Genomic DNA, 25,294 nt, shown 5'->3' on the forward strand with positions numbered 1-25,294 from the left:
GGAAGGTTAAGCTGGCATGTTAATTCCCTGTGCTGCACCGTGCAGCCCTTTTGCACAGGTGAAATGTGGGGAGGGAGGGGGCTGGGGAAAACGCAAGGGGGTTGATATTTAACTATTTCTAGGTGCTTTTATCCAGCAACTTCCTAGGCCTCTAGAGCCAGTGTGGTATAGTGGTTAAGAGCAGTGGACTCATAATCTGGTGAACCGGGTTCGCGTCTCCGCTCCTCCACATGCAGCTGCTGGGTGACCTTGGGCTTGACATACTTCTCTGAAGTCTCTCAGCCCCACTCACCTCACAGAGTGTTTGTTGTGGGGGAGAAAGGGAAAGGAGAATGTTAGCCGCTTTGAGACTCCTTCGGGTAGTGATAAAGCAGGATATCAAATCCAAACTACTACTACTACTACTACTACTACTACTACTACTACTCTTCTTCTTCTTCTTCTTCTTCTTCTTCTTCTTCTTCTTCTTCTTCTTCTTCTTCTTCTTCTTCTTTCAAATTATGCTGGTCTTCACAAACAATGCACTTCCCCGACTTAGTTATTTGCATCACCCCCCCCCAACATAAGTTTTTTGAATTTTTCCATTTGTTCCCCCCTTCAGCCTTCATATGTTCAATATTTTCAGCTCTTGGGGAAGTTGGAAAGGACCCCAAGGGCCATCTAGTCCAACTAAAGAATCTCTGGCAGACGGCTGTCAAACCTCTTGTTTAGGAACCTCCAATGAAGGAGAATCCACCACCTTCTGAGGGAGTCTGTTCCACTGTTGAGCAGCTCTTGCCACCAGAAAGTTATTCTTAATGTTTGTTTAGTTGGAAACTCCTTCCTTGTAATTTGAATCCACTTGTTCAAGTCCTACCTTTTGGAGCTGCAGAAAACAAGTGTTCCACCTGACACACTTTTAGATATTTCATAGAATTGTAGAGTTGGAAGGGACCCTGAGGGTCATCTAGTCCAACGCTCCACAATGCGGGAATCTCAGCTCAAGCATCCATGACAGATGGCCATCCAACGTCTGCTTAAAAACCTCCAAGGAGGGAGAGTCCACCACCTTCTGAGGGAATCCATTCCACTGTCAAACAGCTCTTACTGTCAGAATCTCCTTTCTTATAACTTGCCTCAAGTTCCACCTTCCAGAGCAGTGGAAAACAAGCTTCTTCCGTGTGACAGCCCTTCAGATATTTGAAGATGGCTCCCATATATCCTCTCGGTCTCCTCTTTTCCAGGCGAAACATACCCAGCTCCTTCACCCGCTTTTCATAAGGCTTGGTTTCCAGACCCTTGATCATCTTGGTTGCCCTCCTCTGCACACGTTCCAGCTGGTCATTACCCTTCTTAAATTGTGGTGCCCAGAATTGGACCCAGTATTTCAGGTGTGGTCTGACCAAGGCAGAATGGAGTGGGACTATCACTTCCCTTGATCTGGACACTATACTTCTGTTGATGCAGCCTAGAATAGCATTAGCTTTTTTGCTGCTGCATCACATTGTTGACTCAATATTAAGCTGGTGGTCCACCTAGACCCCTAGATCCTTTTCACATGTACTGCTAGTAAGCCAGACGTCCACCATCTTGTATTTCAGCACCTGGTTCTCCCTGCCTAAGTGCAGAACCTTACATATGTCCCTGTTGAAATTCGTTTGTGAAGATGGCTAGCATCTCAGCCTTCTCTTCCATCTATATCAAGCTCCCTCAATCGTTCCTCATAAGCACTTCCCAACCACATCAGGTTTGTAAAGTGTAGGAAACCAAACAGCACATCAATATCAGGCTTTCGTTCCATAAATTAAGTGGTTGAGGCTATGTAACGGGGAGGGAAGAGGAATATATAATCTGTATTAACCTGCTCCGTGGTATTTGCAATATCATAAACATGGCTCTTAAAGGTTTCTTTTGTGTTGGAGGAAATGTATTTTTGCCTCCACAGATTTTCCCCTTGGAATAGTGAACAGTAAAACGCCTACAGGTCTCGAATAATTAGGATTCCGTTTGTGCACGTTGCTCCGTCGTCATGAAAACACTACAGCTCCCGGCTTGCTAAGGTGCTGCTGCTTCATTGAACCTCACATGCACACACTGTTGTGGATGCTTGTGTCAAGATCTTGTCTTACTGTCAGCTTGAAATCGGTGTTGGTTTCTTAGACGTGCGTTGCACGTTGGCTGGGTCTGTACTAGTTCAACTCCTCTGTCGACCCTCCCGTCTCCCCAGAGAAAACGTTAAAAGCTGAAGTCCCAAGTGGTGGCCAGGGAGGCAGTTATTTCCAATTCTAAACACTACCCCAACACCACTTCTCAATATTATTTGGAGGAAACTGCCATTATGAATGAAGTGGCGTGAAGTTATCAAGGCTTCTCCTTGTAGGATGTACCTTGGGAGAACTTGCCCATCAGTGAATCTGCTTGGTCCACTTTTATGGTCTGCTATCTGAGGGCATGACCATAAGGGAGGTGTAGGGGTATAAATAATAATTATTAATTATTATTATTAAAACGTCCTCCAAAGCTGAGCTAAAGCAGCTTGTGTACTTTTGGGAAAGGGATCCTGCTGGATGCATTTTAGAGCTAGGATGGGCAAGAGGTAGATGGGGAACTGTTGGCTCTGGATGATTTTTCAGTAGAGAGGGAAAGGGTTTCTGATAACAGCAACAAGAAGGCTCCCCTCTCCAGATTAGGCTGCTAAGAACATAGGAAGAGCCCTACTGGCTGTCCAGGTCAACATCTTGTTTTGCACAATGGCCAACCACATGCAGGACACAGCGCCCCTAAGAAGAGTCTCTGCCCGAAAAGACTGGAGTCAGCTCTGAGACCAAAAGGTTTTTTGTGGTCTGTGCAGATGTTTAGCAGACCCTTGTTCCTTCATTCTAAGTGTTTCCCAGTGTTTTGCACTTGGCTCCTGAGGTTCCTTGTGAAAACCACAGTTTTTGAGAGCCTGAAGATGGCTTACACCTGGCTTTAGAGACTCCCAATTCTGGTATGGATGTGTATATATGTACGTGGAAGAAAATGGATACGAAAAAGAAAAAACCTGAATTGGGGAGCACTTTGGAATCAGAGACAAGGTGGCCCCAAGACATGGTTCCAGAGGCACAAAAAAACCCCCAAGCACTGCCCTCTCACATGTGCCCATCTGGATTGAAATTTACTACAGCCCCACAAACAGCTGGTGATACCATTTTTTTGGGACTGCAGCTGCAGGTATGCTGTCTGGGGCTGATGGCAGCTGTAGCCAAAAACATCTGGATTCACCAGCTTGGGAAATGCCAATCTTCCAGGAAGTTCTCTTGGAGAAACCTCACTGGAGTGGACAGAACAAAGTTTAAAAAATCCTTCCAGTAGCACCTTAGAGACCAACTAAGTTTGTTATTGGTATGAGCTTTCGTGTGCATGCACACTTCTTCAATTCCGATTCATTATCGTGCAGTTGACGGAGGCAGGCAAGGGTGTATAAGAGTCTGTGCCCCAGTGGAGTCAGAAATACCCATTTCCTACCCTGTTCCCCGTAATCTAGCTCCCGATTAGGCCGTCAGCAGCGATCAGAGGCAGCGGTTTGGTGACGCCTGTGGCTAGGGATCTGGACTACTGATTCTGCCTCCATTGTGGGAGGTTGGACTAGATGAGACTTGGGTCCCTTTCAGCTCAACAATTCTATGATTCTGCCTTCCATGCCAGGAGAGACCTGGACTGCACTTAACACGGGACGTTTTGCATGACTCGAAATCTTCCGCTGGGTGAGCCGAGAGTTAAATCCTTCCTTCCTTCCTTCTACAGTGACGTCTTCAGGGGAGGGTGGGATTTTTGGAGCTGAGTTGTGTCATATACTGTGCTCACTGCTGTTGGCTGTTTTCGTGTACTTCCTCCCCATGTTCTCAGCCTGCAGTATAAATTTCCCCTCGTGTTCTCCCCCCGTCCTCCCTCCTCCTATAAGGAAAATGGTTGTGTCCCCAGGTTGAAGTATTAAGGATTGCTTTGGAATGATATGAGAGCATTTACCAATGTAGAATTATGCTGTATGTAATGTATATACGGAGAGAGAATGTATTTTGTTCATTTTTTTTCTTAATAAAAACAAAAATCAATGCCCATCTTGTCACAGGAATCACTTCTTGCAGTGCTTCAGTAGAAATTTTGGTTTTGCTGCTTAGTTACCTAGCGAAATTTAAAACACGGACCTCAATATCAGAGGTAGAGAGAACTAGCCCCGCTGTACATCGGGGAGGGCTGTGTGGAGAGAGTCTCTTCCTTTGAATTCCTAGGAGTTTATCTCAGTGAAGACCTTACTTGGAAAATAAGTACAACCCAGGTGGTTAAGAAAGCCCAACAGAGACTCCATCTCCTCAGATTATTGAGAAAGAACGATGTCAATCAACATTTGATGATCTCCTTCTACTGGTCCACAATAGAAAGTGTCCTTTCCTACTGCATCACGGTGTGGTACGCTGGTTTGACATCAACTGATAGGAAGTGCCTACAGAGGGGGGTGAATACAGCACAAGATATTATGGGCTGTCCCATGAATCCGCTGGATGAAATGGTGGAAGAACGTTGCCTCAGGAGAGTGAGGAAAATTCTCAGGGATGATTCACACCCTGGCCGGCACTTTCTTGATCTCCTGCCTTCGGACAGAAGACATAGAAGCAGGATTAGTCGCACCAACAGGGTAAAGAACAGCTTCTATCCGTGGGCTGTTAGGCTGCTGAATGAAAAGATAACAGGGCAACTGACTTTCGGGTTTGGGGGGTGTGCTTCAGTAAACGAGGGGAATTAAGACTAAGAGAGCTGAGTGGGGGGTACTCGTGTAATCTCACTGTATACAAGTTGTACAAGTGACAATAAAGTATTTCAATATGTAAATGTATCACAAATCCATCCAGTTGGCTCTCCTCTTGCAGCGACTGCTGTCCAGTGTTAAAAGTCACTTGAGTGTGCATCCATTGAAATGACTGGACGAGAACCTTTCTCAGTCTGAGGGCCACATTGATTTCTAGATCATGTGCTAGGGGCCACTGGCCAGTGGTGGGGAGAGGGAAGCAAAAATAGGTGCAGCCATGGGGTGAAATTTTATCTTTGCATATCAGGCCCCTTTTTGTAACCACACGTCCTTGCCCACATGTACATTCTGTTCCCCCCACCCCTTATAAAAGGAATCTTTCGTTTCTAGACATCTCACTTCCCGGTTTTGAGATCCAGGTATAAACCGGTTTAATCGGGCAAGTTTAGAAACTGGAAAAGAGATTTTGCAACATGAGAAAGTCGTAAGATTTCCCAACCACCGCCAACTCGTGTGACCATGGGGGGAAAAGAAAAAGAGGAGCCACCAGCCCTTCACAAAAGAAACTTTTATTGACAGAAATAAGTGGTGTCTTCAAAATATACTTTGTAGGAAAATGCAACGATAATCTTTACAATCCAGTTCCTCTGTTAAAATCCCAGTGTATATCAGACTCCTGTTTCAGCGCAGCTAAGTGTGCGCTGAGGAAGCTGCACAGTTCATAAAAAGTAGCATTCAGACGCATTATCACAACCGAAAGGGGCTAGGCGCACATTGCAGTCCATTTGCAAACGAAAACTTGCATCGAGGACCCGCAGAGTACAGTTGAAAACACATTGGCTCTGGATGTGGGAGACTCGGTGTCAAGTCTGGGGGTGGCTCTGCCTTCTCTCCCTCCACTTTTTTAAAAAATAAATTTTTATTAACTTTCTTTTCTGTCATTACAAACATGTCAATAACATAGATATTACACATCTTCACACCTCTCTCCCCATAACCTGCTTCGCCGTGTGGTTTTAAATCATAAGGACACCAGAATCCCGGACCCTCTCGTACACCAGAAAGTACGATTTAACAAAAAATAGTAAATTGCAGTAGCAGCAATAAAAACCAAACTGGGCAATTGGATGACCTAGCAGTGTTCCCAAGTTGCTAGTACCTTCATAGTTCCATGTTGAAGGGGTAATTAGTATTTCCTGTTAGGATTCTCAAAATTTAAACTCTGCGGTCGCTTTGGGGTCCTTGCCTTAACCAGAAGTTCACATCTTTCATTTGCATGAACCGGGTTTGTGTGTGTGACTTATTTTTGCAATCTCAGTCTCCTTTGCAACACATTAAAGCACCCTCCCATCCCTTTCGAGTAACAGCACACCTGAAAAATAGCTGGAGCAGAGCAACTAACATAACCAAATAACCCAATCTAACTTTTTTTGGCACTGAATTGTTGATGGTCTAGTTGTAGAGGAAGAAAATTGGGGAAGTGACAAGAAATTCTATTCTCCTGCCCCCCGTCCCCTTCAGATTGTCTTATATCTCCACAGACTAGTAACTGGGGGAAAATCTATTTGCAATACTTTAGTATTTTGTCCCCCTGACCCAATATTAGAAAGAGGTGCATATTTTTTGATTGTTTGAATAGGTCTGCTCTACGTTATATTAAAAAGAAGGGTTGTAAGCTGATCCCTGATCTCTTGACTTACTCTGCAGATCTGACAAACAGGCAAAGGACTCTCTAACGCCCTCCGTTTCCATGGTGACAATAGCAAAGTGCCCTTGGTCCTTTGGTGGAGCCCTTTGCCCTTAATGTGCACCACAGCTGCTCCCAAGGCACATAATACAATGGGAAGGCTCTCCTCTAAGGATGGAGACTCATAAAAACAAAGAGTGCAACCCTATGCGATACAGGAATCTCAACACATCCAATGTGAAACTATGCCAAATCCTGCTCAGCTTTGCAAATGTGCGAGCTGTTTTATTGCTGCACCTTTTATTGCTGGGGGCGGTGGACTAGATGACCCTTGGTCCCCCCCAAAAAACACTACAATTCTATGTTTCTATGACCTTTGGACCACATCAGCCAGCCTGAGGGTGGGCTTCTTGTCATCTGGGTAGCCCATGACCTCCATGCACACTGCTCAGGTTTGCGTCCTGGGGAGGTCATTTTGGTGCGGCTAACACAGCGGTTTGACTTCACCCCCAGAAGTGCACTCCATTGTCTCTCGAGACAAGTCGGGTGCCAGTACCAGCTAGGAGATAAACCAGTGGCACATCTGCTGGACTCTAGCTCCCATCAACCCCAGCCTGCAAGGGCAATGGTCAGGGATGATGGGAGTTGTAGTCTTGCAACACCTGGAGGGACACATTAGCTTTGGCTGCTTTGTTGGGGAAACGACGCTTTCTCTGGAGGGTGAAGTAAGTGGGCTACTGATGTCACTGCCCCAGTCCAGAGCTCATACCCACTTGAAAGATCTGGGCTGCGCACAAATACACTCTGATCTCCCCCATGCCATCACTACCTCGGTCCAGTATATCTGAAGGAGCGTCTCCACCCCCATCGTTCTACCCGGACACTGAGGTCCAGCACCAAGGGCCTTCTGGCGGTTCCCTCCCTGCGAGAAGCCAAGTTACAGGGAACCAGGCAGAGGGCCTTCTCGGTAGTGGCACCTGCCCTGTGGAACGGCCTCCCACTAGATGTCAAAGAGAACAAGAACTACCAGACTTTTAGATGACATTTGAAGGCAGCCCTGCTAAGGGAAGTTTTTAATGTTTGAGGCATTACTGTATTTTAATATTGTGTTGGAAGCCGCCCAGAGTGGCTGGGGAAACCCAGCCAGATGGGTGGGGTATAAGTAATAAATTATTATTATTATTATACCTCTTGACACACCTGGCTGAAGAGAACAGGTTCCTCTCCATCCAGCCGTGCACTAAGAAACAAGGGTCTCAGAATCCCTTTGCTTGGAACGGGAAGAGTGAGCGAGTGATGGAGGCAGAGTTTGGGATCAGGGGACGTATTGCCATATATGGCCCCCTCAAAGCTTCCAGTTGCCATTCTCTTAAGAAGAGACCTTGGTGTGAGCGTACAAGACAACATTAATTTTCTTATGGCTATAGCAGTATGCCAGGAATAGTTTCTTTAAAAATAATAAATCAGTGTGGCACAGCCACACACAGTCACTCTAGTATTTATCGATGAAGATAGGAAAATGTTACGCTGATCTTTTCTGCAAAGGCAAGGTATTTAATAGGAGCTGCTAGAATCCCCTTTTTCCTGGAATCTCCCTGGGCCGATACAGGACGATGCAAGAACTGAGCACTCTTGACATTTGAACGCTTCCTTCCTCCTGCGCCGGACTCAAGCCGGGCCAGTAAGAGACTCTAAATTTACAGCCTCTAAATTTACATCTCCTGCCCAGGGAATGGGGCTTTGCCAATGTTTGGGAGTTTCTGTTCAAATGGATTAGGAACCTACGGATTTTTGACGGCGGGTTCCAAAGCTATATTTGACCTAAGATACAATCCAAACAGCTGTCATAAATCTGCTTTTAAAAAAGAGGGAGGGAAGGAAATATCGAAGGATCCACCCATCTTCCCTTTGTCTCTCCTCAGAGGTCCCGCAGCTGAGGGAAGACAAAGGGGCAGATTCATCAAAAGCCATCACATTGTCATTTATTAATGGGACTTAAGGCATGTTTTATCTCATCCTTAATCTTTGCCTTCTGAATAGGACTATGACGGGGTCTCTCTCTTTTTTTAGCTGTTTCCATTCCTATAACTTATCTCGAAAAGCATGATGAGATGTTCTCGACAACTTTCCTGTATCAAATGTGCAAGGAGACGAAAAAGCAACTTATGATAGCTTCTGAACAGTTGTAGGGTTGGTGCCTTCTGCCCACGGCGATTTGTGTAAAGTCCTTAAGAACATCTCTTTTGATGATTATGAAATCCAATAACTAGGCTTAAATTAATCGGCGTTTTGGAAAGGTCATGCTTTCCAAAGCATGGCAAGAACAATGTGGTATTTTTTCAAAAAAGGGCAAATTTGGGAGCATGAAAGAGCTGAACGAGGCTTTGGGGCAATTCCCTTTCCACAGAGATACAAGCTTCCCTTTGCAAACGTTCCACTGTTTCAGACCCCACAGCTAAGATCCCCTATTGCACATGCAAGTTAGCTCACTCAGTAGCTTTACACCCTAAATTGCACCATTAAATGGGTTTATGGATCAACCATGCATGTCAAAGGCACAAAACCCTCCACCTTCCTTCTCTTTCAATAAAAGCAACAGGTGGCTGTTTCACCTGGATTGACCAAATATTGCTATAGCTATTATTAAGCAAAAAACATGAGATGCTCTTGGAAGGGGGAGTGCGCAGATTAATGCTGATTCCTTTAAGGTAAAGGTACCCCATACGGGCCAGTCTTGACAGACTCTAGGGTTGTGCGCTCATCTCACTCTAGAGGCCGGGAGCCAGCGCTGTCCGCAGACACTTCCGGGTCACGTGGCCAGCGTGACAAAGATGCATCTGGCGAGCCAGCGCAGCACACGGAACGCCGTTTACCTTCCCGCTGGTAAGCGGTCCCTATTTATCTACTTGCACCCAGGGGTGCTTTCGAACTGCTAGGTGGGCAGGAGCTGGGACCGAACGACGGGAGTGCACCCTGCCGCGGGGATTCGAACCGCCGACCATACGATCGGCAAGTCCTAGGCGCTGAGGTTTTACCCACAGCACCACCCGCCTCCCTCTTGGAAGGGGGAGTGCGCAGATTAATGCTGATTCCTTTAGCTCAATGCAAATTATATCCTCCCCTCTGTTTTTCTTTTTGATATTTAGCCTTGGAACAGTTTTCAAAGTGGGCCTATAAACCTTGTTGCATGCAGAACGTCCCAGGTGCGATGCCCCGCATCTCCAGGTAAAACTGGTCAAACCCTGGAGAATCACTGCCGGCCAGTGTAGAACAGTATTGCGCTACATGAGCCCAGTGTCTTCTAGTCAAGTATTTAAGGCAGCTCCTATGTTCCTGCATACAAATCTCTTTCCTGAAATCTGAAGTTGTGCCGCTGGGCTAATGCTCCAGTCGTAGCCCATTTGGGTTTTGCGGTGCTTCATTCTTGCACACACAAAAACCCCGGCCCCAAATTTGCATTCTACAGGAAGAATGCAAAAAACAGAAAAACCTGAATCTTCCTTGCATGGCTGGCACATATTCACTGAGGGCCAGCTGTAGAAAAATGCTTACCTACTGGAACGGGCTAGTTAATGGCCTGATCCTGACCTACGAAGATCGGGAGAATGTTTTTTAATGCATGGAGAAAGCAAGTGGAGTGATAGGACGACCTGGGGTGGGGCAGGTAGAGAGAGACAGCCTTTTTTAGCTGTGCCCTGTTGCCAATATTCAGAGTCTCCTGTGCGCCAGAGCCCAATGCACCTTGGGTTTTGCATATCTGGTTGAGTTTTTGCATAATGCGCCCCCCTGCGGCCGCTAACCGTGAGGGAGCGATGCCTTGTCAAGCTGTCTGCAAACGGCAGAAGTTAAGCTCCAACTCTGTCCTCTGAACAGGCGCTCCCACCTTGTTCTCTGCAGCCATGAGGACTATAACCTTGGCTCCTGTTAAAATGAGCAGTACATCCAGCCTTGCTCTCATGGTCCCTTGGCATCTGGAGGGGGGGGGAAGGGAGCGGGAGAATCTTCTGTCTGCCCTGCTCAACACTTAAATAGGAGGCACAGTCATTAAAAATATATATATATGTACACATATACACACCAAGACATAGAATTTGCTTAGAAAGCTAATGGGATTTTAGAAAAACAAAACCAAACAAACAAAACAAAAAGGATTTGGCCACGGCAGACACCCCCTTGGCAAATCCTCTCACCCAATAACCGCCAGGCTCCTTCTGCATGTCGGCACTTGTGGCTGCAAGTATTGAGTTTTCCGTGTTTTCGAAATTTTTGCTTAGCACAAAGTTTCTTCTCTCTTTAAAAAACGAAACAGAAAGCCCCAAACAATTATAAATGTGTGTCCTCTTCGTCCTCCAGATCCTCTTTCGTTATGCTGTCCATGGGGACGATCCAGCTGTCTCCAAGCTCCCCGTTCAGGTTGACCTTCTTCTCCTGCATCTCCGAGGAGGTCTCCATCACCTCCAGGGTCGGGTTGTCGTGGTAACCGTTCTCCATCGTCTGAAGTTCCTCGGTCAGGCGCTGCTGTAAGGCGGGGACCGGGGGTTGGGGGTTGGGTAGGAGACATATGAACAGGGACTGAAAAAAGCTGAAACCTTAGAGTTGCAGTAAGGTAAAGGTAAAGGTTTTCCCAGTAGTGATGTATGGAAGTGAGAGTTGGACCATAAAGAAGGCTGATCACCGAAGAATTGATGCTTTTGAATTATAGTGCTGGAGGAGACTCTTGAGAGTCCCATGGACTGCAAGAAGACACAACCTATCCATTCTGAAACAAATCAGCCCTGAGTGCTCACTGGAAGGACAGATCCTGAAGCTGAGGCAACTATGGGGTTGTGGCGCTCATCTCGCTTACCGGCCAAGGGAGCCGGTGTTTGTCCACAGACAGCTTTCTGGGTCATGTGGCCAGCATGGCTAAACCGTTTCTGGTGCAACGGGACCCCGTGAGAGAAGCCAGAGCGCACGGAAAAACACTGGCTGGATACCCGGCTGCAGGTAGTGGGAGACTCTCAGCCGCTCTGTATTAGTTCCATCTCAGGGTCCTGGGCTAATCATGAGTAATGCCCGGTGCACTTGATTACATCAAGGCAGGCTATAAAAGTCATAGGTGGGAGGGGCCCAGAGAGCTTCTGCCCAGATCAAAGGCCCTGATGCTGGGAGACCGACAGTCGGGGTCTTTCTCCTGCTGCTCTACCTGGGGCTCCGGGCAGCTGAAGGGGAGATTGGGTAGCCCTTGTCGGGTATGTTTTAGTTTATGCTTTGCATGCCTGCTGTTTATTTGTTAATAAAAGGGGTGATATGATAGCCATGTTCAAATATATAAAAGGATGTCACATAGAGGAGGGAGAAAGGTTGTTTTCTGCTGCTCCAGAGAAGCGGACACGGAGCAATGGTTCCAAACTACAAGAAAGAAGATTCCACCTAAACATTAGGAAGAACTTCCTGACAGTAAGAGCTGATCGACAGTGGAATTTGCTGCCAAGGAGTGTGGCGGAGTCTCCTTCTTTGGAGGTCTTTAAGCAGAGGCTTGACACCCATATGTCAGGAGTGCTCTGATGGTGTTTCCTGCTCGGCAGGGGGTTGGACTCGATGGCCCTTGGGGTCTCTTCCAACTCTATGATTCTATGAAAACTGTTCCCCTTCCACCTCCTCATTCCTTTTGTCCTGATATTCTTGGAAAGAATTGCTGTGTTTGGCAGCACATGAGTCTCAGATTGCTTGGGAAAGACCCAGGTGAGGAGACGACTCTGGAAAGGCAGAGACTTTTGGTCCTCGCCACTGTCCATTGGGGCAAAACCTACTGGGAAGAGCTGCTGCGCTCACGGGGCCTGAGCTGTTTTGTTTCACTGACGCATTGCGAATTGTGGCAGATAGGCTACTGACACCCAAAATTGACACTCTGCAATGCAGAGGGTTAGGGTGAGCACTGTCAATGTCTGCAAATGAAGTGGGATATGGGAGACCCCGGCCATAGCTGTCAACTTACAGATTTGAAAATAAGGGACCAGCAGCCTCGAAAATAAGGGATCAGCAGCCAAAATAAGGGATCAACAATTACTTTGATAAAACACATATTTTGTTGCGTGCAAATGGCTTTAGATACCTATTAGGTCCATAAATTACCATATAGCATATATTCAACACAAAAAAACAGCAACAATTTGTTGTTGACAAAGGACAGCTGGACATAGAAAGGGCCCCATTGCCTTCAGTAGCTGATTTAAGGGACATCATCAATAAGGGACAGCAGCGGGACATGGCGCTGGGATAAGGGACTGTCCCGCCTAATAAGGGACGCTTGACAACTATGACCCTGGCTCAGAGCGGATAACTCATGGGTTGGGGGGTGTGAAGCTTGGCCCTACAACTCCTGCAAGGTCCGTTTTAATGGCGCAAAACGCCCGTTTACCTGGTCCTTCCTTTGGGAGAGGCGCTGGTGGCAGCAGCCATAGATGGCAGCGCCAAGTAGCAGAGAGGCAGCCATGCAGACAATCGTGATGATCAGGGGCATGCTGAAGCGGTCCTCTATGTCGGGGTCCCTGCTCCTGCCGCCGTGGGTGATGTTCTTCACGCCAATCTGTCAAAGGAAGAGGGGGGTGAATGGCTGGGAGCAGGGGAGTCGCCACGGAGAGAGGGGCATTGGCTGGGCTACTGCAATGCAAGCTACGTGGGCCTGCCCTTGGAGACTTACCTGAAAACGTCAACGGGCGCAAAAACGCCGCGGCCAAATTACTGGCCAGGGTTCCAAGACAGCAAAAGCCCTGTTTCCAAAAACCTACGCTGGTGGCCACTTTGTCCCATGGCCCGATTCAAGGTGATTAAATCCCTAAAAGACTTAAGCCCCCAATATCTGAAATGCCATCTGCATGGCTACTGACCTTCCTAAGATGGGCAGAGGGGCTCTGTGTCTGGTTCCTGCCCTTGGAAGCATGGGGGATAATGGCCTGGGAGGGGATTTTCTCTATGGAAACCCCTAAATTATGAAAAGCCCGCTCCACGTTGGTGCATTTAGCATCTTCCTCGTACAGCTCTGGAAGAGCGCTGCAAACGCTCATCAGTTATCTTTGTTTTGTGGGACCCTCCTCTTTTACAGTACAATGCTGTATTGTTTTTAACACTCGATTGGAAGCCGCCCAGAGTGGCTGGGGAAACTCAGCGAGATGGGCGGGGTATAAATAACAAATTATTATTATTATTGAGAGTCCCATGGACTGCAAGAAGATCAAACCTCTCCATTCTGAAGGAAGTCAGCCCTGAGTGCTCACTGGAAGGAAAGATCCTGAAGCTGAGGCTCTATTACTTTGGCCACCTCATGAGAAGAGAAGACTGCCTGGAAAAGACCCTGATGTTGGGAAAGATGGAGTGAACAAGGAGAAGGGGACGACAGAGGACAAGATGGTTGGACAGTGTTCTCGAAGCTACCAGCATGAGTTTGACCAAACTGCGGGAGGCAGTGGAAGACAGGAGGGCCTGGCGTGCTCTGGTCCATGGGTCACGAAGAGTCGGACACGACTAAACGACTAAACATCATCATCATCATCATCATTATTATATTATTATTATTATTATTATTATTATTATTATTATTATTATTATTATTATTATTATATTTTACTGAATCTGTCGTGTCCTGTCCTGGTTGCTGCTGTTTTTCTTACTTAATTGTAACTCATTTACTCTAATTTCTGAAGTATTAGAGAGATGATGATGATGATGATGATTATGCGCCCCCTTGGATTGGCACCCTGTGTGCAGTCACCACCACCCTAAATTGGACACTGAGGGGGAGAACCAACTGGAGCTTCCTGGAGAGAAAGCTAGCATATAAATGCAATGAATAAATACAATTTTCAGGAGTGTTACTCCCTAGAGGGAGTGGGATTTTACTACTTTCAGGAGACAGCGGGGGCATGTCCCTTAAAAGACTTTTCAAACATTATTAAATAAAAAATCAGGCTGATCATCTGACTTAGAAGATGAGATGACTGAAGGGTGGTTACTGTGTTCGCCACATTTTTTTAAAAAAAAGTCTATTGTGGTTGCTCACACAATGACCCCATCAAGGCTCTCCACTGTGCCAGCTGCGTTTCCTTGACCAGCAGGAAGGGACAGAATGTGCCTTGTTCCCAGGGCATCCTGGCCCAGGAAATGCAAACGTGATGGAGGGGGTCTGCTGTGGTTGCTGCATGAGCAGTTGCAATGGGTGCAGCAGTGAAGAGCGTGGCACTGGGACTTGGGGAGACCTGTGTTCAAATTGACACTCAGCCCTGAAGCTCAGTTGGTGACCTGGGGCCAGGCACTGCCTCTCGGACTAACCCACCCCGCAGGACAAAATGACTGGAGCGAGAGAGCCTTGCATAAATAAATAAGGCTCTTTTTCATTTTTAAGTGTGTGTGGAGAGGAGGGGAGAAACGCCATTGGGGGTTATTCAACTAAGTTTTGCTCAAGTGTAGGCCCACTGAAATTGACAAACATGAGCTAGGTCCATTAATTTCACAGGGCTTAAAAAGGTAAAGGGACCCCTGACCATTAGGTCCAGTTGTGACCGACTCTGGGGTTGCGGCGCTCATCTCGCTTTATTGGCCGGCGTACAGCTTCCGGGTCATGTGGCCAGCAGGACTAAGCCGCACCCTGGAAATGATCTCTTTCAGCTTCTGCCTTCTGGAAGAAGGTACAGGGTTATAAAGACTAGGACTAGCTCCCTGAGAAACAGTTTCTACCCAAATACGATTTTGGTTTTAAACGCAGTGTAAGGTCTCTGTGGGAGTATATTGTATTTAATTATGGGGTATCAGAGTTTTTAGGGGGCTAACCAGGCTGGGATAGCAGGCTTGTGGGTTTCTGAATGTATGATGTAGATTTTTCATTGTTCTGTAGAGAGCAATGACAATAAAGATTATCGTATCATATCTGGGCAACTGCTTTGCTTCCATGCCTCCTTCAGACAATCACTCAGCAAAGCATCCTTCATCCTAACAGACACTGAAGTGCTGTCCTTGAACCCCAGTTGGCGACGGCCGGTTGCCAAGCAACAGTTCAAGCAAAAGATCTGAAGATGCTGGACTGAAGAGGCGACACACAGAAGGAATGGGACTTCCTCAAACATCCTCCTTACCTTTTCCAGCTCTTCCATCTTCGCCGCCAAAGACTCAAACAGCTCCTTATCCGCAGAGTTTGCTAACAGAAGGAAACAAAAGGTGAGGAGAATAGAAACTATTTATTTACCTTTTTAAGGCGGTGCAGAAAACTGTGTGGAATAGCAACACACTCGGCTCAGTCGTTAAGAGCATGAGGCTCTCTACCTTGGGGTCGCGGGTTCGGGTCCAACGTTGGGCAACAGGTTTCCTGTGGGCTGGTGTGGGGGACTCCCTGGTCCTGAATGGGGTAACTGTGGCCCAGAAGGAGCAGGTGTGCAGCCTGGGAGTCATTCTGGACTCACAGCTGTCCATGGAGGCACAGGTCAATTCTGTATCCAGGGCGGCTGTCTACCAGCTCCATCTGGTATGCAGCATGAGACCCTACCTGCCCACAGACTGTCTCGCCAGAGTGGTAATAATAATAATAATAATAATAATAATAATAATAATAATAATAATAATTTATTATTTATACCCCACCCATCTGGCTGGGCCTCCCCAGCCACTCTGGGCGGCTTCCATAAAAACCAAAAATACAATAAAATATCACATGTTAAAAACTTCCCTGAACAGGGCTGCCTTAAGATGTCTTCTGAATGTCAGGTAGTTGTTTATCGCTTTGACATCTGCTGGAAGGGCATTCCACAGGGTGGGCGCCACTACCGAGAAGGCCCTCTGCCTGGTTCCCTGTAGCTTTGCTTCTCGCAATGAGGGAACTGCCTTCTGGTGATTCCCTCACTGCGAGAAGCGAAGTTACAGGGAACCAGGCAGAGGGCCTTCTCGGTAGTGGTGCCCGCCCTGTGGAACACCTTCCCATCAGATGTCAAAGAGATAAACAACTACCTGACATTTAGAAGACATCTGAAGGCAGCCCTGTTCAGGGAAGTTTTTAATGTGTGACATTTTAATGTATTTTTAATCTTTGGTTGGATGCCACCCAGAGTGGCTGGGGAAACCCAGCCAGGTGGGCGGGATACAAATAATAAAGTGAGAGCTGGACCACAAAGAAGGCTGATCACCGAAGAATGGATGCTTTTGAATTATGGTGCTGGAGGAGACTCTTGAGAGACCCATGGACTGCAAGCAGATCAATCCTCTCCATTCTTAAGGAAATTAGCCCTGAGTGCTCAGTGGAAGGACAGATCCTGAAGCTGAGGCTCCAATACTTTGGCCACCTCATGAGAAGAGAAGACTCCCTGGAAAAGACCCTGATGTTGGGGAAGATGGAGGGCACAAGGAGAATGGGACAACACAGGATGAGATGGTTGGATAGTGTTCTTGAAGCTGCCAGCATGATTTTGACCAAACTGCGGGAGGCAGTGGAAGACAGGAGTGCCTGGCGTGCTCTGGTCCATGGGGTCATGAAGAGTCAGACATAACTAAACGACTAGACAACAACAACAACAACAAATTATTATTATTATTAGACTGGTCTGCAACTACCAGGGCAGCAGAGAACAGGTATGTAAGTTCCTAGTTCTTACTCACGGGAAAACATCATCATCCCAGTGGCACTCCATATGTTCTGGACCACAGCTGCAGCCAGCACATTTGGAGGGTGTCAGATTAGCGAAAGCTGCCCTAGGGGCTCCCAACAAAGCATGTGGTACCTACTCAACACAGCCACCTCGAGGACAGCCAAGTACTTGGGGTCGTCTTTGGAAGCCAGCCTGGCCAAACACCCATCCCGGCTCTGGTTGAAGGTGGGCTTCACCGCTTTGCAGAGGACATTCAAGAGAAGCTCCTTCGCGGCGCTCTTCTCCAAACTGTTCTGTAGAAAGGAAAAACAAAATTCGCCACGGTTAGGGCTTTGCCTAGGGCAGACTTGCTGTCGGCTGCCACCCTGGTGGGAATCGTTTCCTAACACGGGGGCAACGTCAATCATGATCTTCAAAGGAGAGAAAAGTGTGGGGTTCACACAGAAACCGGGGCGGGGAATCAATGGAATGAGAAGCCTCCAAGTGACTGTAGCAGCTCTCCAGTCTCCTAGCTGCCGCAGGAAAATCTTCTTTCCAATGCATGGCATGAGAAGACTCGCAATGTTAATGCTGTGAGCCTTTCTTTTTTATATAAATATAATTTTTTATTAAATTTTGTGTTTTGCAATTTGAAATACTCATTTTACATCCTTAAGATATCAATGACTTCCCTTCTTCTCTTTCCATGGTTCATTTTACATATCATAAATCCCTGCATATTTTACAAAAACTATACCATTCAGTACTCCATTATTGCTTCCATCTAAACTTGTTTATAATAATAATAATAAATAATAATTTATTATCTATACCACGCCCATCTGGCTGGGCGTCCCCAGCCACTCTGGGTGGCTTCCAACAAAATATTAAAACACAGTAATACATCAAACTTTAAAAGCTTAATGTCCCCTCACTGCAAGAAGCGAAGTTACAGGGAACCAGGCAGAGGGCCTTCTCGGTGGTGGCGCCCACCCTGTGGAACACTCTCCCAGCAGATGTCAAGGAAATAAACAACTACCTGACATTTAGAAGACATCTGAAGGCAGCCCTGTTCAGGGAAGTTTTTAATGTGAGACATTTTAATGTATTTTTAATCTTTGTTGGAAGCCTCCCAGAGTGGCTGGTGTGACCCAGTCAGATGGGCGGGGTACAAATAATAAAATTATTATTATTATTATTATTATTATTGAGAGACAATGGAGTGTGCCTCCAGCGGTGTTAACCACTGTGTTAAGCAGAACCAAAGTGACCTTTCTGGGGGCGAAAGGTCTGCTTTCCAGTGATATCTCCCCTTGTTCTTCAGGCTGCTTAGTCCAGGAGGCAGTGAGGAGTTCAAAAACTGCCTCTTTTCAAAACCACGAGCCAGGTCAGGCTTGGCCTCTGTCCCTCTGCCTGGTCCCCTGCCATTCTTTATCCGAAGCCTGCAGCTGGGAGATCGACAGGAATAGTAACTCCCACAGGGTCTCCTCGCGCGACGAGGGAGGGGCTGCTTTCTGCCACCCCTGCAAAGGTCGCATTTCCGCCCCCTAAAAAAGGAATGCAAGAGAGGGCGTGGATCCCCACTCAGTATCACAATAAACCCGACTCTCCCTTCCTCCGTCCACATGGTAACAGCCTGGCCTCAAGGAAGTTACAGTTCTGAAATGGTCCAAGGATGCTTGTTTCGTGTAATAATAATAATAATAATAATAATAATAATAATAATAATAATTTATTTATACCCCGCCCATCTGGCTGAGTTTCCCCAGCCACTCTGGGTGGCTTCCAATCAAGTGTTAAAAACAATAAAGCATTAAATATTAAAAACTTCCCTAAACAGGGCTGCCTTCAGATGTCTTTTAAAAAGAAGACAGCTGCTTATTTCCTTCACATCTGAAGGGAGGGCGTTCCACAGGGCAGGCGCCACTGAGAAGGCCCTCTGCCTGGTTCCCTGTATCCTCACTTCTCGCAGTGAGGGAACTGCCAAAATGCCCTCGGCACTGGACCTCTGTCTCCAGGCTGAACGATGGGGGTGGAGACGCTCTTTCAGGGATACAGGACAGAGGCCAGAAAGTCAGAATGTAAAGTCAGAATGGATCCTCGCCCTCCACTGCCTTGCGGAATATCTTTGGACCCCATCAGGCAGGACTAGAAAGGGGTCTTGTCGTCTGGACCTCCATGCACACTTGCCCAGGCTTGCGCCCCAGGGAGGTCTCTTCGGTGCTTCTGACGCACCGGTTTGACTTCACCCCCTGAGGCGCACTACAATGTCTCTCGAGAACCACAGCCTGTCAGACGTATCAATTAGTGGCAACTGAGATGCCAATTGATCCTACAATGACAGTGAAGCAAGGGAGAAGAGGAGTTTGGATTTGATATCCCGCTTTATCACTACCTGAAGGAGTCTCAAAGCGGCTAACAATCTCCTTTCCCTTCCTCCTCCACAACAAACACTCTGTGAAGTGAGTGAGACTGAGAGACTTCAGAGAAGTGTGACTGGCCCAAGGTCACCCAGCAGCTGCATGTGGAGGAGTGGGGAAGCGAACCCGGTTCACCAGATTACGAGTCCACTGCTCTTAACCAGTACACCACACTGGCTCTTGATGTACAATATCTGGACACATTAAAAAGGTAAAGGACCCCTGGATGGTTAAGTCCAGTCAAAGGCGACTATGGGGTTGTGGCGCTCATCTCGCCTACCGGCCAAGGGAGCCGGTGTTTGTCCACAGACAGCTTTCTAGTCATGTGGTCAGCATGACTGAACCACTTCTGGTGCAACAGGACACCATGATGGAAATCGGAGCACACGGAAACACCTTTTATCTTCCCCCCTCAGCAGTACCTATTTATCTACTTGCGCTGGTGTGCTTTCGAACTGCCAGGTTGGCAGGAGCTGGGACAGAGCAACAGGAGCTCACTTCGCAGTGGGGATTCGAACCGCCAACCTTCGGATCGGCAAGCCTAAGAGGCTCAGTGGTTTAGACCAGAGCGCCACCCGTGTCCTAGACACATTAAAACGGCACAGTCTTAACCCGCAAGGGATAGCGGCTCATTTAGTCCGGCATTCTATTCTCGCAGTGGCCCCTTTTTGTTTGATTGCACAATTTCTTTTATTTAGCAGGATTTTAAACTCTTATGTGGTTTACATAAAACAGTACAAACTAGTGATCAAGACAGACGTTTGAAACAGCAGATTTAAGATGATATTAATAGACAGAATTGTAAGTTTTTATATGCAGTGATGGCAGCAAGAATATTACAGTGGTGCCCCGCAAGACGAACGCCTCGCAAGACGAAAAACCCGCTAGACGAAAGGGTTTTCCGTTTTGGAGGCGCTTCGTAAAACGAATTCCCCTATGGGGTTGCTTCGCAAGACGAAAAAAATCTTGCATCCCCCGCGGGTTTTTTTCGCTTTTTTCTTCCTTTTTTAAAGCCGCTAAGCCGCTTATCAGCTGTTCCGCTGATAAGCCGCTTAACAGCTGATCGCTGGAAGCCGCTTGACAGCTGTAGCGCTAATCCGCTAAGCTGTCAATGGGCTTGCTTCGCAAGACGAAAAAACCGCTATACGAAGAGCCTCACGGAACGGATTAATTTCGTCTTGCGAGGCACCACTGTATTGGCACAAAGATGGAAGCAAGAAGAATTACCGACGAAAGAAGAATGGCGGATGAAATTGATGGACTCTGCAGAACTGGATTAACAGGAAGGATTCGAAACTTGCGGGACCAGAGATTCTTAGAAGACTCGAGCAAATATACGAACTATTTGAAAAGTAATTGTAATGAACGGATTACGCTAGTAGGATTGCAAGAAGTTTTGTAAGGATGACTATTTGAAATATTGCAAGAAAGACCATGAGGAGAATTATTAGTTAATAATAATTAAGAGTAATAGAGAAATTAAGAAATGCAGAATAAGTGATAAAGAACAGAAAATCATCAGAGGTGTTGACGGAAGTCTAAAATATTGTATACGACAAGAAGTTATGTTGGAAATGATATGTTAGAAAACCCCCAATAAAAATGTGTATATATATGAAACAGCAGATTTAACAGAATACAGTGGTACCTTGGGTTAAGAACTTAATTCGTTCTGGAGGTCCGTTCTTAACCTGAAACTGTTCTTAACCTGAGGTACCACTTTAGCTAATGGGGCCTCCTGAAGCAAAGTAGTTAACCCGAGGTACTATTTCTGGGTTAGTGGAGTCTGTAACCTGAAGCGTCTGTAACCTGAGGTGTCTGAAACCTGAGGTACCATTGTAATAAAAAAAAATAGATAAATGAATAGTTTTCAAAATAAATATACACATAAATTTATCTGGGTAGGTATACAAAGAAGGCACCGACCACAGAACCAACCAAGGCAACTGCGTAATGTTAAGAAGCTGGGAGTTGCAAAAGATAGATGGGACCACACTAAAAGATTGTTTTTTTTTCTTTGCAAATGCAGAGCTCACTTTATGTGGTAGCAAGTTACGTCTGCGGGCAAAATGTCGGTGTCCTTCCTCCCCAGTTGAGGCAGCTGAAAGCAGAGCAAAGCTCTTTCTCCCTTTCTTTTCCTAGGTGGGTGGGTGGGTAAGGCCGAAGGGGGAAATCGATGTCCTGGATTGTTCACTGCTTTGTCTAAATATTTGGAGAAAGGCTCTTTGGAGGTGCTAAGGGACGGGGACAGGACGCCGCGGCCTGCCAGACAGGAAGGAACGGTCCCTGGGCGTGGAACGGCATTGTTAAGATGGATTGTTAAAGGGGAGGGGGTCAAGGTCTCCAGGAGAACAGAGCTGTGCCTGAACATTGCCTCCCCTCACTCAATAAAATCAAATAAAATCTAGATCATATCCCTTTCCCTTTCCACAGTCAAAACGGACTCACTGTGGCCAGTTTAGGATTTTAAACAAAGCTGCTCAGGGACAAAATGTGAGGATAAGGAGAAGGGGTTGGAAGAGGACAGGCTGAGATGGAAGGGGGTTTGAGGAAAACCAGGATGGGAAAGGGGTGGGAAAGGTCTCTCTCTCTCTCTCTCTCTCTCTCTCTCTCTCTCTCTCTCTCTCTCTCTCTCTCTCTCTCTCATTGATTTATGAGGGAAAGCACTTCGCGCATGCTCAGAATTGCTACTACCAACTATTTAAAGGATTCTCCTGAACAGTGGGCGTTTTTGCTCTTTTTTATTTAATAACATTTTATTCTTTTTTCCATACATGAAAGTTACATTTGTTACTCGACAATTGCCGTATTTTCCTGTGTATAAGATACCCCCTTGTATAAGATGACCCCTATTTTTTTTTAACCCAAAATTAAGAAATTAAGTTGTTTAGCTTTTTTGGGGTGGGGTGGGGGAGGTCGCTTCCACCAATCACTCGCCCGCCTGCCCGCCACTGCCGATCGCTTGCCACAGCCACTGCCAATCGCATACCTCGCCGCAGCCTCCAAATGGCCGCCCAATTGCCACTGCCAATCTCCTGCTTGCTGCCGCCATTAATCGCATGCCCCCCCCCTGCATTCACTATCCATGAATAAGACGACATCCAAATTTTGCCTAATCTTTTCTTAGCAAAAAGCACCGTCTTATACATGGAAAAATGCAGTATATTCCAATGCAACAAAAGTAGAGACTTCCTGCTCAGCCAGCACCGATGTTTCTAACTCAAATGACATATAGATACATTTTAAGGTTCCTTCTTGTCTAATTTATTCCTCTCTAACATGTTTGCTTAATACATTCTGCTATTTTCTTACACTGCCGTGGTCCTCAGGTATGGGAAATAGCCTTTTTATATAGACTAGAAAGGGCTTCCAGTTTTCCTGAAAACATTCTAAATTTGTCTCTCTTGTCAGTGCTTTAAATTCTGCCACCTCTGCATATTCCAAGATTTTCATCAACCGTTGTCCCTTTGAAGATGTTCTCTCCTCCTTCGATTTCTATGCACAGAGAATCCTTGCTGCTGTGGCCACATACATAAATGCTGTTGAAGCTTCCTTTGGGATTGCGCCGACTGGATGAGGCCAGTCCGGTTCACTCACGGGGTACCCTCCCCCACCCCTTCCTCCCCCCCAAAATCCACTTTGCACCCCTCTATGGCCTTTCAAGCATTGCACATTCTTTGGCGAGACTTAACAGGCCTGGACAATCTGAGCTAATCGAATTCCCACACTAGCAGGAATCTAAAACTAACATCCCTTCCGCAGAATGAGGTAATGTCACTTGAATCAACAAAGCGAGCACCAAACACATGCTGAATCAGAGAGAGAGAGAGAGAGAGAGTGAGTTTGGGGTGGGGTGGAAGGAAGAAAACCCCCCACACTGACCCCAAACAGTCAGACGTCAAACCCCAAGCATGTTGGAGTTATAGCAGGAATTTGGTTCCTGGGTTTTCGGACTGGGTTGGTACAGTAACGGCTCAGTAGACAACTCTCCCCCACCAAGAAAGAGAGAATCTTACAGTAATATCTCATGTTATGTTTGCTTCATGTTACGTTTTTTCAGATTGTGTCTCACGGCGACCTGGAGCTACCGGAAGGGGTTAACTTTCGGGTTTCGCCGCTTGCACATGCACAGTAGTGATAAATCGCGCTTTGCGCATGCGCACAAGCGCCAAATTGCACCACGCACCTGCACAGATACGGCGCTTCAGGTTGTGGGCTTTTCACGTTGCGAACGGGCCTCCGGAATGGATCCCGTTCGCAACCAGAGGTACCACTGTAATCTGCGATTCCCACAAGTTTAAGGCTGGAACTAAGCAGCCTTTAGCTCAGCTAAAGACGCACGTGAGGTACGATGGCAAATTGGCATAAGGGGCATTTGGTGATAAGAAACAGCTGGTAATAAGAGGCATGCTTCGCCCTCACCCTCCCACTGATTCCTTATCTTCTTTATCTATCAGGGCAGAGTTTGGAGGAGAATAAGAAAACTTCCAGAAAAAGGCTCCCTTGCAAATGTCAACTCCACACCCAATTTTGGGCGTCCCTAGCCAAACGAGGGAAACCATTGTAACTTTGCCATTTCCTGAAGGGAAAAGTATAGTGAAGGCAGGTGTCAACAGGCAGGGAGTTCCAAAGTGTTAAGTGATGCCACACGAAAAGATTGAGTCCTTACAAATGCAGAACAGGGATTATGTGACGCGGGTGGCGCTGTGGGTTAAACCACAGAACCTAGGACTTGCCGATCAGAAGGTCGGTGGTTCAAATCCCCGCGACGGGGTGAGCTCCCGTTGCTCGGTCCCTGCTCCTGGCCACCTAGCAGTTCGAAAGCACATCAAAGTGCAAGTAGATAAATAGGTATCACTTCAGCGGGAAGGTAAACGGCGTTCTTCCGTGCGAAGAAGCGGCTTAGTCCTGCTGGCCACATGACCCGGAAGCTGTACGCCGGCTCCCTCGGCCAATAAAGCGAGATGAGCATTGCAACCCCAGAGTTGGCCACGACTGGACCTAATGGTCAGGGGTCCCTTTATCTTTACCTCAAATGGGAGCTGTTGGTTGGGCATATATTGGGCAAGGCAATACCTCAAAGTAAACTGCGCCAAAGCCATTAAGGACTTTATATACCAATAGCAACCCTGGAAAAGACCCTGATGTTGGGAAAGATGGAGGGCACAAGGAGAAGGGGACGACAGAGGACGAGATGGTTGGACAGTGTTCTCGAAGCTACCAGCATGAATTTGACCAAACTGCGGGAGGCAGTGGAAGACAGAAGTGCCTGGCGTGCTCTGGTCCAGGGGGTCACGAAGAGTCGGACACGACTAGACAACTAAACAACAAAGCAACCCTATGCATTTACTAGGAGCAGGAACGTTGCAAACGCATTGGCAACAAGTGTTGAAAATGACCCCAAATGGAAGGTGTGTTTGTGACCCTTGTGAAGCGGAACTTGGAATGAGGCAAATGGGTCGCCTGAGCCCTTGAGGAATGTGTTGGGAAAGACCCAAATCCGGGTTTGGTTTTCTTCGCTGACCCGTCCACCGAAATTGCTTCCCACCGATCTGCATGATCTGCAGCTGCTTTCAATGTGGGGTAGGACTTGGGGGAAGGGAGGAAAACTGGCTCTGTTTGCATTTTGCTGGCGACCCAATTTGCCCTTCCTGGAACGACACAGGGGCTGAAATACAACTATCCTTCAGAACGAACACTTTACTGAAATTTTGCAATGCGCATGTCCAACCACATTTCAAGAGGAAGTGCACATAAAGGTAAAGGGACCCCTGACCATTAGGTCCAGTCGTGGACAACTCTGGGGTTGCAGTGCTCATCTCGCTTTATTGGCTGG

At 47.0% G+C, this 25,294-nt stretch overlaps 2 protein-coding genes across 2 annotated transcripts in view; both read right to left on the reverse strand.

Annotated features, from left to right (window-relative positions):
* Positions 1-25,294, reverse strand: part of LOC309378777 (endonuclease domain-containing 1 protein-like) — a 402,039-nt gene that overhangs the window by 277,698 nt on the left and 99,047 nt on the right. The window lies entirely within an intron of this gene.
* Positions 10,499-25,294, reverse strand: part of PODXL (podocalyxin like) — a 74,518-nt gene continuing 59,722 nt past the window's right edge. The window contains exons 5-8 of the mRNA XM_081927549.1: positions 17,196-17,352; positions 15,560-15,621; positions 12,853-13,020; positions 10,499-10,970 (exon numbers count right to left, since the gene is read on the reverse strand). Coding sequence (XP_081783675.1) covers positions 10,776-10,970; positions 12,853-13,020; positions 15,560-15,621; positions 17,196-17,352 — 582 coding nt within the window. The 3' untranslated portion in view covers positions 10,499-10,775. The remainder of the gene's footprint in view (positions 10,971-12,852; positions 13,021-15,559; positions 15,622-17,195; positions 17,353-25,294) is intronic.

This window comes from Podarcis melisellensis, assembly GCF_964234715.1.
Source record: "Podarcis melisellensis genome assembly, chromosome: 10".
NCBI classification, from domain to species: Eukaryota; Metazoa; Chordata; class Lepidosauria; order Squamata; family Lacertidae; genus Podarcis; species Podarcis melisellensis.